The 15,374-nt window shown below is 51.4% G+C and overlaps 2 protein-coding genes across 6 annotated transcripts in view; one reads left to right on the plus strand and one right to left on the minus strand.

The window, feature by feature from the left end:
- LOC140400093 (acylphosphatase-2-like) overlaps positions 1–2,821 on the minus strand; it is a 55,379-nt gene extending 52,558 nt beyond the window's left edge. Inside the window, exon 1 of the mRNA XM_072489567.1 lies at positions 2,649–2,821. Within this exon, the coding sequence (XP_072345668.1) occupies positions 2,649–2,709 (61 nt within the window). The 5' untranslated portion in view covers positions 2,710–2,821. The remainder of the gene's footprint in view (positions 1–2,648) is intronic.
- Positions 2,822–6,457: 3,636 nt separating this feature from the next.
- LOC140399894 (type 2 DNA topoisomerase 6 subunit B-like) overlaps positions 6,458–15,374 on the plus strand; it is a 58,062-nt gene continuing 49,145 nt past the window's right edge. For all 5 annotated transcript variants that reach the window (XR_011937912.1, XR_011937911.1, XR_011937913.1 and 2 more), the window contains exon 1: positions 6,458–6,782. The gene's annotated coding sequence lies outside the window, so the exon portion shown is untranslated. The remainder of the gene's footprint in view (positions 6,783–15,374) is intronic.

The following is a 15,374-nucleotide window of genomic DNA, read 5'->3' on the forward strand; positions in this document are numbered from 1 at the left end:
TGGTCGGTATTCTCCGGCCGTTGTGATTCCCTTTGGCAGTGCACCCCCGCCACGGTCTTCAATGGGAACTCCCACTGGCAAGCCGCGGCAGTGGAGAATCCCGCCGCCAGCGAATGGCACGCGGCCAAGAACCACTCAGCTGAGGGGCCGGAGAACCCAGCCCCCTGTCCGTATGCGTAACTTCGATTCTCTTAATTGGAAGTGCCTTGGTAACACTGGCCGGAATTCTCCAGCCGTCGGGACTCTTCATCCCGCCGGCGGCGAGCACCCCCGCCCGCGTGTCTTCAATGGGAAATTCCATTGGAGCAGCGGCGAGATTCGGTTCGCCGCCGAGAAACACCCGGCCCCTTGTTTCTTTTATATTTCTGTCAACAGCACTGAAGATTAGTGTGACGGACAATCCTAACACTTCCGCCATGTTAATATTTTTGTTTCTGTCCGCTGTGAGAAAAAAAATAAAAACAATAAGTTAAGAAAAAGCAGAAAGCAATGCAACAGAACCGCTGCGCTAGTTGATTTTATTGGGCATACCAGCCACAAAAGCCAACCCCGATGTTACTACACACAGCAACGACACTAATTTCCCCGCTCACTCAGATTCTCTTCCCCGTAATCTAGAGCATCCAATTATTTTTTTCCAATTAAGGGGCAATTTAGCGTGGCCAATCCGCCTACCCTGCACATCTTTGGGGTGTGGGGGCGAGGCCCACGCAGACACGGGGAGAACGTGCAAACTCCACACAGACAGTGACCCTGGGCTGGGATCTAACGTGGGTCCTCGGCGCCTTGAGGCAGCAGTGCTAATCACTGCGCCACCATGCCCGCTCAACAGTGGATGATTCTACCGCCCTTGAATCCATGGAGGTCATGGCCAATTGTCGCCCCTCGATTGCTTCCCCACCTTACATCCCGAATCCATAGGCTGGAAGTAAACGCAGACGGGGTGACTATTCGCTCTGCGGAACACCTTTGCTCGACCCACAAGCATGACCACAACCTACCCGTTGCTTGCCATTTTGACCCAGCACCTTGCTCCCGAGCACGTCCTTGGCCTGCTGCAGTGAAGCCCAACGCAAGCTGCAGGAGCAGAACCTGGTCCTCCGATCAGGCATGTTACAGCCCTCAGGGCTCAACATAGAGTTCAACAACTTTAACCTGTGACCCTTCTCCTCCACCTTAACCCCATTTCATTATATCCCCATGCATGTATTGTCTCAATGCAAAAACTCTCAGATTGTTTCAGATTCCAGCATCCGCAGAATTTCGCTTATTATCGAATCTTCTTCCGTGGTTTGGTGCTATGAAAGGGCCTCTATCCACAAGGCCATCAGGTTATCTTAGGGATCATTTATAATCATTCAGGGCAATTTGTTTTCCTGTACAATAAACGATTAATGATGGAACATGCCATGCAGTGAACGCAAATATCACAAAGCAGTTTAATTTTCTGAATTGTTACTTAGCTTAAATTAAGGGGCAATTTAGCGTGGCCAATCCACCTAACCTACACATCTTTGGGGTGTGGGGGTGAGACCCATGCAGACACGGGGAGAATGTGCAAACTCCACACGGACAGTGACCAAGAGTCGGGATCGAACACGGGTCGTCGGCCCGTGAGGCAGCAGTGCTAACCACTGTGCCACCGCACACAAGGGGATTTTGCACAAGTGCATTAATCGGCAGGCTAGCAGAGGACATTGAACCTTTTGTGGTTCCTCATCTCCAGGTCTTAGTACATTTTGATACTGTAGTGCCTTTAATCTTATTGAATGCTGATGATGTTCACCCATATGAGCTGCATTCCCTCAAAATCTGGCACTCGGGCCAGCTGTCAGCTTCACTATTCCCTGCTAAGGGATAGGTCACCCTTGATCTCTTTCTCTTCTTGGTACCTTACCTCCAACTTCTGACAACTTCTTTACATTTCATTTGGCAAATAAGGGTGTTTTCGGGGTTTAATTATTTATTTTTAAAAATAAATTTAGTGTACCTAATTCATTTTTTCCAATTGGGGGCAATTTAGCGTGGCCAATCCACCTACCCTGCAGATCTTTTTGGGTTGTGGGGGCGCAACCCACGCAAGCACGGGGAGAATTGCATGTATTGTCTCAATGCAAAAACCCTCAAGATTGTTTCAGATTCCAATTTCGCTTATTATCGAACCTTCTTCCATGGTTTGGTGCTATGAAAGGGCCTCTATCCGCAAGGCCATCAGGTTACCTCAGGGATCATTTATAATCATTCAGGGCAATTTCTTTTCCTGTACAATAAACGATCAATGATGAAACACGCCATGCAGTGAACGCAAATATCACAGTGAGGCATAATCACAAAAGTAACCTTTGAAATGCAAGGGACTATGGCACTTTTATTCCCACACATAAATCGTCAAATTTTATCAATAGAAGTCATCATCGGACACTCTCAGTGAGAAGTAAGAGATTCACAAAGCAGTTTAATTTTCTGAATTGTTACTTAGCTTTTGCTGCCTTTGATGGCAGCCGGCTTTTTGCAGCTCAAGTCAGTTTTGACGTGCTATTTTCAGCACCCCCCCACCGGCCAAGCCGCCAGAGAATTAAAATGAGACGGAATTAAAATCAAACAGAATTTGCAGGAGAGGAGAAAACCCTGTCCTGCAATGTACCAACCCTGCACTTCCCCGAAGATCTCATAATCCACGGATTTCAACCCCGCTGCGGAGGAACTCATCTCCGAAGCTGGCGAGCTGGAGGAGAGTGCTGCAACCCGATAGCCGAGCCACTGCTTCTGACTGAGGTCTCTACAGGATCCCGGCGGTGACAAAATCCTTCTGTCAGCAAGAGAGGGGGGAGAGAGAGAGAGAGAGAGAGAGAGAGGTAAGTAAGCGAGCAAACAAGGGAATAAGAAGATAGACTGAATTCCTATTGTCTTGTATTGCGTGGGGACGGGCTGCTTTATGCTGCGCTTGACGTATTTCATTAGGGGATTTTAAGATTGTTTATAATTCATTAGGGCTTTAATTTGCTCTGGTTTATCAGTTGGTGTGACTGAATGCTCAAACATTTAAAGGCACTAACAATTGGGGTGAAATAACACAAGGGGATTAAAAAAATTTTTTTTTTTAGAGCATCCAAGTATTTTTTCCAATTAAGGGGCAATTTAGCGCGGCCAATCCACTTACCCTGCACATCTTTGGGTTGTGGGGGTGAGGCCCACGCAGACACGGGGGGGAATGTGCAAACTCCACACGGACAGTTACCCAGAGCCGGGATCAAATCCAGGTCCTCGGCCCTTGATGCAGCAGTGCGAACCACTGCGCCACCCCACTCAAGGGGATTTTGCACAAGTGTATTAATCGGCAGGCTATCAGAGGACATTGAAACTTTTGTGGTTCCTCATCTTCAGGTTTTAGTACATTTTGATAGTGTAGTGCTTATAATCTTATTGAATGCTGATGATGTTCACCCATATAGGTTGCATTCCCTCAAAATCTGGCACTCGGGCCAGCTGTCAGCTTCACTATTCCCTGTTAAGAGATAGGCCACCCTTGATCTCTTTCTCTTCTTGGTACCTTACCTCCAACCTCTGACAACCATTTTACATTTCATTTGGTAAATAAGGATATTCTCAGGGTTTAATTATTTATTTTTAAAAATAAATTTAGAGCACCAATTCATTTTTTCCAATTAACGGGCAATTCAGGGTGGCCAATCCACCTACCCTGCAGATCTTTTTGGGTTGTGGGGGCGCAACCCACGCAAACACAGGGAGAATGTGCAGACTCTACACGGACAGTGACCTGGGGCCGGGATCGAACCCGGGACCTCAGCGCCGTGATGCAGCAGTGCTAACCACTGCGCCACCGTGCTGCCCTGGGGTTCAAGTATTTCTGAACCGTTTTGAATAATCAAAGGTTGCAGGCACCAACTTTCTTTTCCGAAGGTCCCACGTGCAGAACAAAAATATAGCATGTGATCAAAACAGGCTCCAGGTTTGTTATCAAACCCTGTCGTTTAGGTAATTGTTGTAAATGACCATAAGCCCCCTCCATCAGAGCGCTGCCTGGAAACATTTTTCACGTTGACGGCATTCTGCAGTAGATTCCTAGTACAGAAAACTGTTCATCAGCAGCAAAATCCGTCCATAAACATTCCTTTTAAAGTTGTCTCACTTTTGCTTGGGAGACTTTTGCTGTACATTCGCATTTGTCCAGATCAATCCTTTGCGCCACAAACAATTTCAAAATGTTTTTACAGGTGGATGCTTTCAATGCCCGTTTAGTAAGCAGTAAGAAACAGTCAACTAGACTGCTTCCAGTCTCCCATCAAACCCCGACCTAGACTACCACTGGGAGCTCAAGACTTCGGCAATTGCAAGCACATCTCCAATTTGTTACCCAAAATATACTTAAAGGGCCAGAGCTTCTGGCTGTTCACGCCGGCTGGATCTTCCGGTGCTGCCGGTGGCACACCCCCACAATAGGGATTCCCGGCAGCGTGGGGTGGATTCAATGGGAAATCCCATTGACAGAGGTGGAGCAGAAGATCCGGCCAATGGCGGGGCTGCCTCCCGCCCGTCGAGAAACACGTGGCGGGGAGGCCAGAGAATCTCGCCCAAAGTTTCTCAGCATTTATTCCCTCCATTGATTAGCCACATTACAAAACCCAAATTGACATTAGTCTGTTGCTGCGAATCGTGCTGTAATTTTGCCCAAAGACGAGGAGAAAACTGAGGCGGGGGTGGGGAGGCGGGGCGTTGGCTGCCATGTGGTTCACTAGAATGCCTGGAGAGTGTGGGTTGGGTTTCCCATTCTGGCTGAGGTAGCCTTGTGACCTTCCTCCTTGCCCTGCTCCCCTGAGGGTAGGGAACAACGGCAAACCCACCACTGCCAAGAAAAACAGCTCAGGGCGAAGCATCGGCAAGCGATGAGCCAAGAACGTATCTCATGGAGTGGAGGAAAACATACCGGACCAGTGAAAATCCCCGGATAACCTCTGAAGTGTACAGATCAGTGGAACTGTTGGAGTCTTGCCTCCTCTGTGTCATAATTGTGCCTTGGTAATAGTGAGCAGTTTGGCCGAGCTTTCTTGACCAAGTTCTGAGTGCTGTCTCAGAGGCACATGGAAGCTTCCAGCAACACAGTATTTGCGGATTGTCCTGTTCCCAAATCTCATACGGAATGGTAGATGGTCTTTGAATAAACAGTACACAGATACCAAACCTTAAGCTCACCTTGTTCAGATTTACGTGTCTTTGTCCGCGACAAGCGCACTTCAGTGGTTCAAGATGGCGGCTCAACACCACCTTCTCAGGGGCAATTAGGGATGGGCAACAAACACATAGGAACATACGTGGAAATATAGCAGGAGGAGGCCATTCGGCCCTGCTCTGCCATTCATCATGATCATGGCTGATCATCAAGTTCAAAATATGGGCGGCACGGTAGCAGTGATTAGCACTGTTGCTTCGCAGCGTCAGGGATCCGGGTTCGATTTCCGGCTTGGGTCACTGTCTGTGCGGAATCTGCACGTTCTCCTCCCCTGTCTGCGTGGGTTTCCTCCAGGTGCTCCGGTTTCCTCCCACAGGTCCCGAAAAACGTGCTTGTTAGGTGAATTGGACATTCTGAATTCTCCCTCTGTGTACCCGAACAGGCGCCGGAGTGTGGCGACGAGGAGCTTTTCACAGTAACCTCATTGCAGTGTTAATGTAAGCTTAATTGTGACAATAATAAAGATTATTATGAATACCCTTAGCTCGCCTCTCCTCCCACCCTGGCCATGCCAGTGACGCTCACATCCCATGAAGGAATGACAAAACATGGGTACACGGGTTAAGACAGAAAGCTGAGACACGTATAGACCCAGAACATTAATGAACAAATAGCTTGTGCAGAGTCACAGGTCGGGCTAAACATTATTTCTTTTGACAGAGGGCCCCAAATGATAATGACACGGACATCCAATTGGATTAGTCACACGGGCAGCACGGTAGCATAGTGGCTAGCCCAGTTCTTTCGTAGCTCCAGGGTCCCAGGTTCGATTCCCGGCTTGGGTCACTGTCTGTGTGGAGACTGCACGTTCTCCCCCGTGTCTGCGTGGGTTTCCTCCGGGTGCTCCGGTTTCCTCCTGCAGTCCAAAGATGTGCCGGTTAGGTGGATTGGCCATGCTAAATTGCCCTTCGTGTCCAATGAGTTAGGTGGGGTTACTGGGATACGGTGGAGATGTGGGCTTGGGTAGGGTGCTCTTTCCAAGGGCCGGTACAGACTCGATGGGCTGAAGGGCCTCCTTCTGCGCTGTAAATTCTATGATTCAATGAGTAAACATCTGTCCATGGGCATATCATCAATCTGGACGAGCCTATCTAGAAAAACATCAGGACGATGGCGCGGAAGCAAACACATCTCTGATTCGCACGTACTTGTAGTCTCCATGGAAACGCTGCTTAGAAACAGAGGATTGTTCGAGAGTGCGGCAGCAGATGAGGAAAAAAAGCTTGTTTAACATTGTGACTGCAATGTATGTCAGTGTATTGCGTGGATTGATTGTTCCCCCCCCCCCCGCTTTCTGGTCTGTGTTTGGATTGGCAATTTCCTTTTGGCAGGGTCCATGGGTTGATTTGGGTGCAACCCGGTGTGTGTGTGTGGTTTTTTTCCCTCGAGCCTGAGAATTTCTGATCTCCTCGGCCATCAATGTCAAAATCTGCGGTACCCAGTCTGAATGCCAAATTGCCTCTCTCATCTGACGGAGGTTTAGCACACCATCCATCACAGCCAAGATGTGACCCTATGATCAAAAAACAAACTGGTATGTATATTAAGCTCTTGACTCTTTCCTGAATAAACGGTCGTGTTACGAAGGAGCTGTCATTTTAATGCAAAATCTAGTGAACTGAAGTGCCAATAAGTGTATGTTTTTTCCTTAATTTGCAGGCTCCATGCTAAAAAGGCAGTGCTCCATTTCCTTTTTAAAAATAAATTTAGACTGTCCAATTCTATTTTTTCCCAAGCGGCAATTTAGCGTGGCCAATCCACCTAACATCTTTTTGGGTCGTAGGGGTGAGACCCACGCAGACACGGGGAGAATGTGCAAACGCCACACGGACAGTGACCCGGGGCCGGGATCGAACCCGGGTCCTCGGCATTGTGAGGGTAGTGCTTCAATCCTTAAAAAAAAAACCTTTTGTTGCAAATGCCCGACTGAATGATTTTCCTTTACTCCTGGTATATTCAAAGATATTTCAGGCTTACAATGCGGCACAACGTTGAATTGATTATGGGCACGACTGTCCATGATTTCTTTGAAACCGAATACGTGATGCTGAAGTGTTTAAATTCAGACTGTAAACCTCCCCTCTCGTATTCGTAACCGCATATGTATGTCAACCTGTGTCAAGACAATGTAAACGTCTTTCGGAAGCTTTTCTCTCCATTATTGCTAGCAGCATTAATAACTGTGCCCTTTTAGAGCACAACAGTCTGTAAATGTTTACGGCACCTCCCAACGGAAAGGTTTGAAGCGCTGGTCCGTCAGGGGGAGCTGTCTTTGTGCAGAATAGCATCACAGAATGAGTGAAGGCTGCATGACAAGACTGGTCATCTAACTCATCTTCTTCAAGTCTTATCTCATATTCAAGAGGAAAGTATTTATGCATGTCCTATGCTTTTTCATGTATGGAACGATCTGTCTGCACTGTACGTGTGTACAATACTTTTCACTGTATCTCGGTACACGTGACAATAAATCAAATTCAATTCAACAAGCTAGTCGGGACAGATATGTCGCAATAGAATTTGATAGGTCTCAGCACTAATACTTAGCATGGGCTTAGCACTGCTGCCTCACGGCACCAACGACCCGGGTTCGTATCCCGGCCCCGGGTCACTGTCCGTGTAGAGTTTGCACATTCTCACCGTGTCTGCGTGGGTCTCACCCCCCAACCAGAAGATGTGCAGGGTAGGTGGATTGGCCACGCTAAATTGTCCCTTAATTGGAAGTTTTTAAACTTCCAAAAAATATATATATAGATATTTAGCATGGGTTTGCGTGGAGCTTGAAGCAGCAGTCCTGTCGATGTCTAATGTGATTTTCTGGTTTAAGATTGGGCCACAAAGTGGATTCAGGTTGAAATAAATTATGGTTGTTTTTTTTAGGGAGAGGGAAGAGGAAACCATGAGATGGCATCCCCTTTCAGGGAGCTCCAACCCACTCCCCGCCTCAAAGATTTTACTTTTTAGGATAAGATAGCCCACAACAGACGGGAGTAATAAATTATGATTGATCATGCCCCAAAAAGGGCTAGATCATCCATTTGAAGGTTAGTGCACCTCACACTACGTTTAGAGTAAGTGAAGGTTTCACGAGGTGGTTGGCAATATGGTTAAATGACAGGAGAAAGAGGAACAGGATAGAACCCAAAGCATCCCACTTGCCAATTTTCCACCCACGGGACCCTCAACCTCCTCCATTCTCAGGATTTGGGGTGCTCCTTTCACACAGGGAGCAGGAGGCTGATGGTTTGGGAATCCATTATCTGTTATGTACCGCTCGTGCCAGTAATGGGCATCCCTTATCCCTGAATAGGGGACAAGAAAAAGTCGAATGCCATGTTCCATCAATACACAGTTCTATTTCTCAATGTGCAGGTAATTATGGAAGTGCTGACATATGTAGGCGTTAGGCAGCTACTCACCATGCAGGGCTTTTGGTAAATGAGTTGACAGCAAGCGAGGATGCACACAGTGTGAACGTAAAAGACGTCACGTTCTGCCTTGGATGAGGATGGGTATTTAATAGATTGCACTCTGGAAAGGTGTGGTCGTCTGCTCTTATCTTCACTGACCTGCTCAGATGGAGGAATGTTTTCCGGAATTGCCGGTCACTACCTTGGTCATCCGTTTCCAGTGTTGCCCCAAGCAACTCTCCTCGGTAAAACTGTGCCTGTTTATCTCCTGCATCAGGCCACTCCCATGGATCTATCTGACAGAGTGTGGGAAACACCACGAGTAACAATTGCATGTATTACGCTACTGCCCCTGTATTACAGGTACAACAGTAAATCCCGCCTGCTGGCTTATAAAAGTGTGTGCTCTCCTGCGCTGCTCCCATTCTGGTTCCAGCTGCAGGAGGCACACCTTGTGCAATAAAGCCTCGATTGTTTCACTATTCTCGTCTCTTGGTAATTGACGGTACATCACAGAGAAACATAGGGCTGAGAAGCAGGAGTGGGACATTTGGCCCTTTGAGCTTGCTCTGCCATTCGATAAGGTCAGGGCTGATCTGGCTGCGACCTCAGCCCACTTTCCTGTCAGCTCCCCTATAACCTTTGACTCCCTTGTCTGTCAAAAATCTGCCTAACTCACTTCTGGGTGCGGCTATGCAGAGCTAGGTCGCATATTCGGTAGCTCCTGCTAGGAACTGACTTTTGGGCTCTTTTACAGGGCCCCCACGGCATTTGTTTGACATTTCCCGGTGTGGCAAGAAGACGGCAAAATTCCCCTGACAGTATCCCCCAGGAATGTTATGTCTTTTGGCTACCAGACCCGGCAGAAACAGTAAAAGATTTGGCTGCAACAGGATAAACAGGGCCTCTTCCAGCATGCAGGCGGGGGAAGGGCAAGCTTAAAGCTGCAAACTGACCTGAGGGCCTGTATCAAAGGTGAATTCTAACAGCAGAGGGAACAACTGTGAAAAGATCTCACCAAGGCCACTGAAGAAGCGGGGACGAGGCTTCCGGTGGCGGCCATGGAGGAGTAGGTCGCGCATTCGGCAGCTCCCGTCTGGAATGGACTCTTCGACCTTTTTCAGGAGTTTCCACAGAAATTTTGGGGCAGATTGGTGAAGCGAACACTGCCAAAAGGATTCCCTCTCGAGACTTCCGGTTGCGGCTATGCGGAGCTAAGTCGCACATTCGGCGGCTCTCGCAAAAACGGACTTTTGGGCTCTTTTCAGGGCCCCCAAGGGCACTTTTTCGACGTTTCCCGGTGTGGGAAGGAGTTAATAATAGCTCCCCGTCAGTATATGGCTTTAACTAGGAGCGGGGTGACAGAAAAGGTGGTGGTGGACCAGAAGAAGGGAGGGAAGGACAAAATGGCGGCGGGTGGAGACCAGGCAACGTGGAGGCAGTGGGCGGAGGAGCAACAGGAGGGTATCCAGCGATGCCTCAGAGAGATTAAAACGGACCTGCTAGAGCCGATGAAGGCTTCTATTGATAAGCTGCTGGAGACACAAACGGCCCAGGGGGTGGCGATCCGAGAGGCTCAACAAAAGATCTCTGACAATGAGGACGAGATCTTAGTCCTGGCGGTAAAGGTGGAGGCGCACGAGGCGCTCCACAAGAAATGGCAGGAGCGGTTCGAGGAGATGGAGAATCGGTCGAGGCGGAAGAATCTGCGGATTCTGGGCCTCCCGGAGGGGCTGGAGGGGCCGGACGTGGGGGCCTACGTGGTCACCATGTTAAACTTGCTGATGGGAGCGGGGTCCTTCCAGGGGCCCCTGGAGCTGGAAGGGGCCCATAGAGTGTTGGCGAGGAGGCCCAAGGCTAACGAGCCTCCGCGGGTGGTGCTGGTGCGGTTCCATCGGTTCGTCGATCGGGAGTGTGTGCTCAGGTGGGCCAAGAAGGAGAGGAGCAGCAGGTGGTAGAATGTGGAGGTTCGGATATATCAGGACTGGAGTGCGGAGGTGGCAAAGAGGAGGGCCGGGTACAATAGAGCGAAGGCGGTGCTGCACAGGAAGGGGGTGAAGTTTGGCATGTTGCAGCCGGCGCGACTGTGGGTTACCTACAAGGACCGGCACCATTATTTTGAGTCTCCGGAGGAGGCGTGGGCCTTTGCTCAGGCCGAGAAGCTGGACACAGACTGAGGGTCGGGATGGGCGATTGGGGACTGCGGTGGATATGTTATGCCTATTTTTGGTTTGCGGGGGGGGGGCTTTGCATTGTTTTGGGTTTCTTTTTTTCTGTGTTTTTCTCTTTCGGGTTGGGCACTGTTTTGGTTGGTGGTGGGGCCTGGTAGGTGGAGAGCGCGGGATTTTTTCCCGCGCCGAAGACTTGGGGGGGGGGGGGACCGGGTCGGGGAAGCGAGAATTGTTTCCCGCGCTTAGAACGGAGGGGGAGAGCCTGTGAATGGGGAGCGGGAGAGGAGGGTGTGCCACACAATGGGAGGAGTCGAAGGGGAGGCGGGAGTGGCCAGGGTCAGCAAGAGTCAGCTGACTTGCGGAAGTGCAATGGGGGGAGTAAACCAGCTAGGATGGGTCCTAGCCGGGGGGGAGGGAGAGAGATCGAGTTGCTGCTGCTAAGATCGAGGAGCTGGAGCGAGTGGGGTGAGTCGAGACGGGGGTATGCCGCTGTGGGGAACGGGGCCGGGTGTGGGGTGTGGGGTGCGGGCGCATGGCTGGCCGAGGAGGGGTCATGGCTAGTCGGCGGGGGAGGGGGGTGGGCAGCCCCCTGATCCGGCAGATAACCTGGCATGTAAGGGGACTGAATGGGCCGGTTAAGCGGGCCCGCGTGTTCGCGCACCTGAAGGGGTTCAAGGCGGATGTGGTTATGCTCCAGGAGACACACCTGAAGGTGGCAGATCAGGTAAGACTGAGGAAAGGGTGGGTCGGTCAGGTGTTTCACTCGGGGCTAGATGCCAAAAATCGAGGGGTGGCGATCTTGGTGGGAAAGAAGGTGTTATTCGAGGCGTCAAGCATTGTGGCAGATAATGGCGGTAGGTACATAATGGTAAGTGGTAAGTTGCAGGGAGAGAGGGTGGTACTGGTCAATGTGTATGCTCCGAACTGGGACGATGCGGGTTTTATGCGGCGTATGTTGGGTCGGATCCCAGACTTGGAAGTGGGGGGCCTGATAATGGGGGGAGACTTTAACACGGTATTGGATCCTGCACTGGATTGCTCCAGGTCTAGGACGGGTAGGAAGCCGGCGGCGGCTAGAGTGTTGAGGGGATTTATGTACCAAATGGGAGGGGTGGACCCTTGGAGATTTGCAAGGCCTGGGGCTAGGGAATTTTCATTCTTCTCACATGTCCATAAGGCTTATTCTCGAATCGACTTTTTAAGTTTGAGTAGGGCGCTGATAGCGAGAGTAGAGGATACCGAGTATTCGGCAATAGCCATTTCGGACCACGCCCCGCATTGGGTGGACTTGGAGATGGGGGAGGAGAGGGACCAGCGCCCGCTGTGGCGCTTGGAGGTGGGGCTGTTGGCGGACGAGGAGGTGAGCGAGTGGGTCCGAGGAAGTATAGAGAGGTACTTGGGGACCAACGACAACGGGGAGGTCCGAGTGGGGATGGTATGGGAGGCACTGAAGGCGGTGGTGAGGGGAGAGGGAGAGGCTGGTGGGGGAGATGGTGAGGGTAGACAGGAGGTATGCGGAAGAACCTGAGGAAGGATTGTTGAGGAAGAGGCGCAGCCTCCAGGCCGAATTCGACCTGGTGACCACCAGGAAGGCGGAGGTGCAGTGGAGGAAGGCCTAGGGGGCGGTCTACGAGTATGGGGAAAAAGGCAAGCCGGATGCTGGCGCATCAGCTTCGGAAGCGGGACGCAGCTAGGGAGATCGGGGGAGTTAAGGACAGGGGAGGGAGCGTGGTGCAGAGTGGGGTTGGCATCAATGGGGTCTTCAGGGACTTCTACGAGGAATTGTACCGATCCGAGCCCCAACGGGAGGAGGGAGGGATGGGCCGTTTCCTGGACCAATTGAGGTTTCCAAAGGTGGAAGAGGGACTGGTGGCGGGACTGGGGGCCCCGATTGGGCTGGAGAAGCTGATCAAAGGGATAGGAAGCATGCAGGCGGGGAAGGCACCGGGGCCGGACGGTTTCCCGGTCGAGTTCTATAAAAAATATATGGACCTGTTGGGCCCGCTGTTAGTTAGGACCTTCAATGAGGCAAGGGAGGGGGGGGCTTTACCCCCGACGATGTCCCGGGCACTGATCTCCTTGATCCTGAAGCGGGACAAGGATCCCCTGCAATGTGGGTCTTACAGACCGATTTCCTTGCTAAATGTAGATGCCAAGGTGCTGGCGAAGGTCTTAGCCACGAGGATTGAGGATTGTGTTCCGCAGATCATCCATGAAGACCAGACGGGGTTTGTGAAGGGGAGACAGTTGAACGCGAATGTGCGGAGGCTTTTGAACGTTATCATGATGCCGGCAAGGGAGGGGGAGGCGGAGATAGTGGTGGCGATGGACGCTGAGAAAGCCTTCGATAGGGTAGAGTGGGGGTACCTGGTTTGTCAGGTGGGTTAGGCTGTTGTATGAGGTCCCGATGGCGAGTGTGGCCACAAATACGAGGAGGTCCGAGTACTTTCGGTTGCACCGAGGGACGAGACAGGGGTGTCCCCTGTCCCCCCTGCTCTTCGCACTGGCGATTGAACCCCTGGCTATGGCACTGAGAGTCGAGGAACTGGAGGGGGTTGGTGCGGGGTGGGGAGGAGCATAGGGTGTCGCTTTATGCGGACGACCTGCTGCTGCATGTGGCGGACCCGGTGGGAGGAATGCCAGAGGTAATGAGGATCCTTAGGGAATTCGGGGACTTTTCGGGGTACAAGCTCAATATGGGGAAGAGCGAGCTGTTCGTAGTTCAGCTAGGGGACCAGGAGAGGGGGATTGGCGAGCTCCCACTAAAAAGGGCGGAGAGGAGCTTCAGATATTTGGGAGTCCAGGTGGCCAGGAGCTGGGGGGCCCTGCATAGGCTTAACTTTACAAGGCTGGTGGAGCAAATGGAGGAGGAGTTCAAGAGGTGGGACGCGTTGCCGCTGTCCCTGGCGGGTAGGGTGCAGTCAATCAAAATGACGGTGCTCCCAAGGTTTTTGTTCCTGTTCCAGTGCCTCCCCGTGTTTATCCCGAAGGCTTTTTTCAGGCGGGTTAACAGGAGTATAATGGGGTTTGTGTGGGCGCGAGGGACTCCGAGGGTGAGAAGGGTGTTCCTGGAGCGGAGTAGAGATAGGGGGGGGGCTGGCGCTGCCCAACCTCTGTGGGTACTACTGGGCCGCCAATGCGACAATGGTGCGCAAGTGGGTGATGGAGGGGGCTGCATGGAAGAGGCTGGAGACGACGTCCTGTGTGGGTACGAGTCTGGGGGCGCTGGCAACGGCGCCGCTCCCTCCAAGGAGGTATACCACGAGCCCGGTGGTGGTGGCGGCCCTCAAAATCTGGGGGCAGTGGAGGCGGCATAGGGGGTAAGTTAGGGCCTCGGCGTGGACCCCATTACGGGGGAACCACCGGTTCGCCCCAGGAAGAACAGGTGGAGGGTTTTCGGGGTGGCACAGGGCAGGGATATGTAAGTTGGGGGACCCGTTTGTGGACGGGAAGTTCGCGAGCTTGGGTGAGCTGGAGGAGAAGTACGGGCTCCCCCCGGGGAACACCTTCAGGTACTTACAGGTAAGGGCGTTTGCCAGACGGCAGGTGGTGGAATTCCCACGGCTACTGCCACACACGGTACAGGACAGGGTGCTCTCGGGGGTGGGGGGGGGGGGGGAGTGGGGAAGATCTCGGAAACTTACCAGGTGATGCAGGAGGAGGAGGAGGCCTCGGTGGTGGAGTTGAAAGGTAAGTGGGAGGAGGAGTTGGGAGAGGAGATCGAAGAGGGGACGTGGGCAGATGCCCGAGGGAGGGTGAACTCTTCCTCTTCATGCGCGAGGCTCAGCCTCATACAGTTTAAGGTGCTGCACAGGGCACACATGACTGGGACAAGGATGAGCAGGTTCTTTGGGGGTGAGGACAAGTGTGTTAGGTGCTCAGGGAGCCCAGCAAATCACACCCATATGTTCTGGGCATGCCCAGTGCTGGAGGAATTTTGGAAGGGCGTAGCGAGGACGGTGTCGAGGGTGGTAGGATCCAGGGTCAGACCGGGCCAGAATTCTGGCCTTTGCGTCCCTGGTAGCCCGGCGAAGGATTCTCCTTCAGTGGAAAGATAAGAGGCCCCCAAGCGTGGAATCCTGGATCAGCGATATGCCAGGGTTCATTAAATTGGAGAGGATGAAATTCGCCTTGAGAGGGTCGGTACAACCGTTCTTAGACTTTCTGGCAGAACGATAGACATTGGTCAATGGCAGCAGCAGCTCGGGGGGTGGGGGTTTTACTTTATTTTTGTTTATGTTATTTACACTGGAAGGGTCTTAGGGGGTGTATACACCTGTTGACTTAAGTCAGGGTGTTAATGTTAATTTATTATTTAGGTACGGGGGGGGGGGGGGGGGAGGATTTGGGGGGTTGCTTTTTTAGATTGTGTTTTGTACTTAACCCTGTTGGGTTCTTTTTTCTTTCTCATTTTGTTATTGATATTTTATGAAAACCTTTCATAAAATTTTTTTTTTTTTAAATCTGCCTAACTCAGTCAGCCTTGACTAATTTCCGTGGCCCAACCTCCATTGCTTTCTGCAAAAGAGAATTCCACACACTAAT

This window comes from Scyliorhinus torazame, chromosome 24 (genome assembly GCF_047496885.1).
Source record: "Scyliorhinus torazame isolate Kashiwa2021f chromosome 24, sScyTor2.1, whole genome shotgun sequence".
NCBI lineage: Eukaryota > Metazoa > Chordata > Chondrichthyes > Carcharhiniformes > Scyliorhinidae > Scyliorhinus > Scyliorhinus torazame.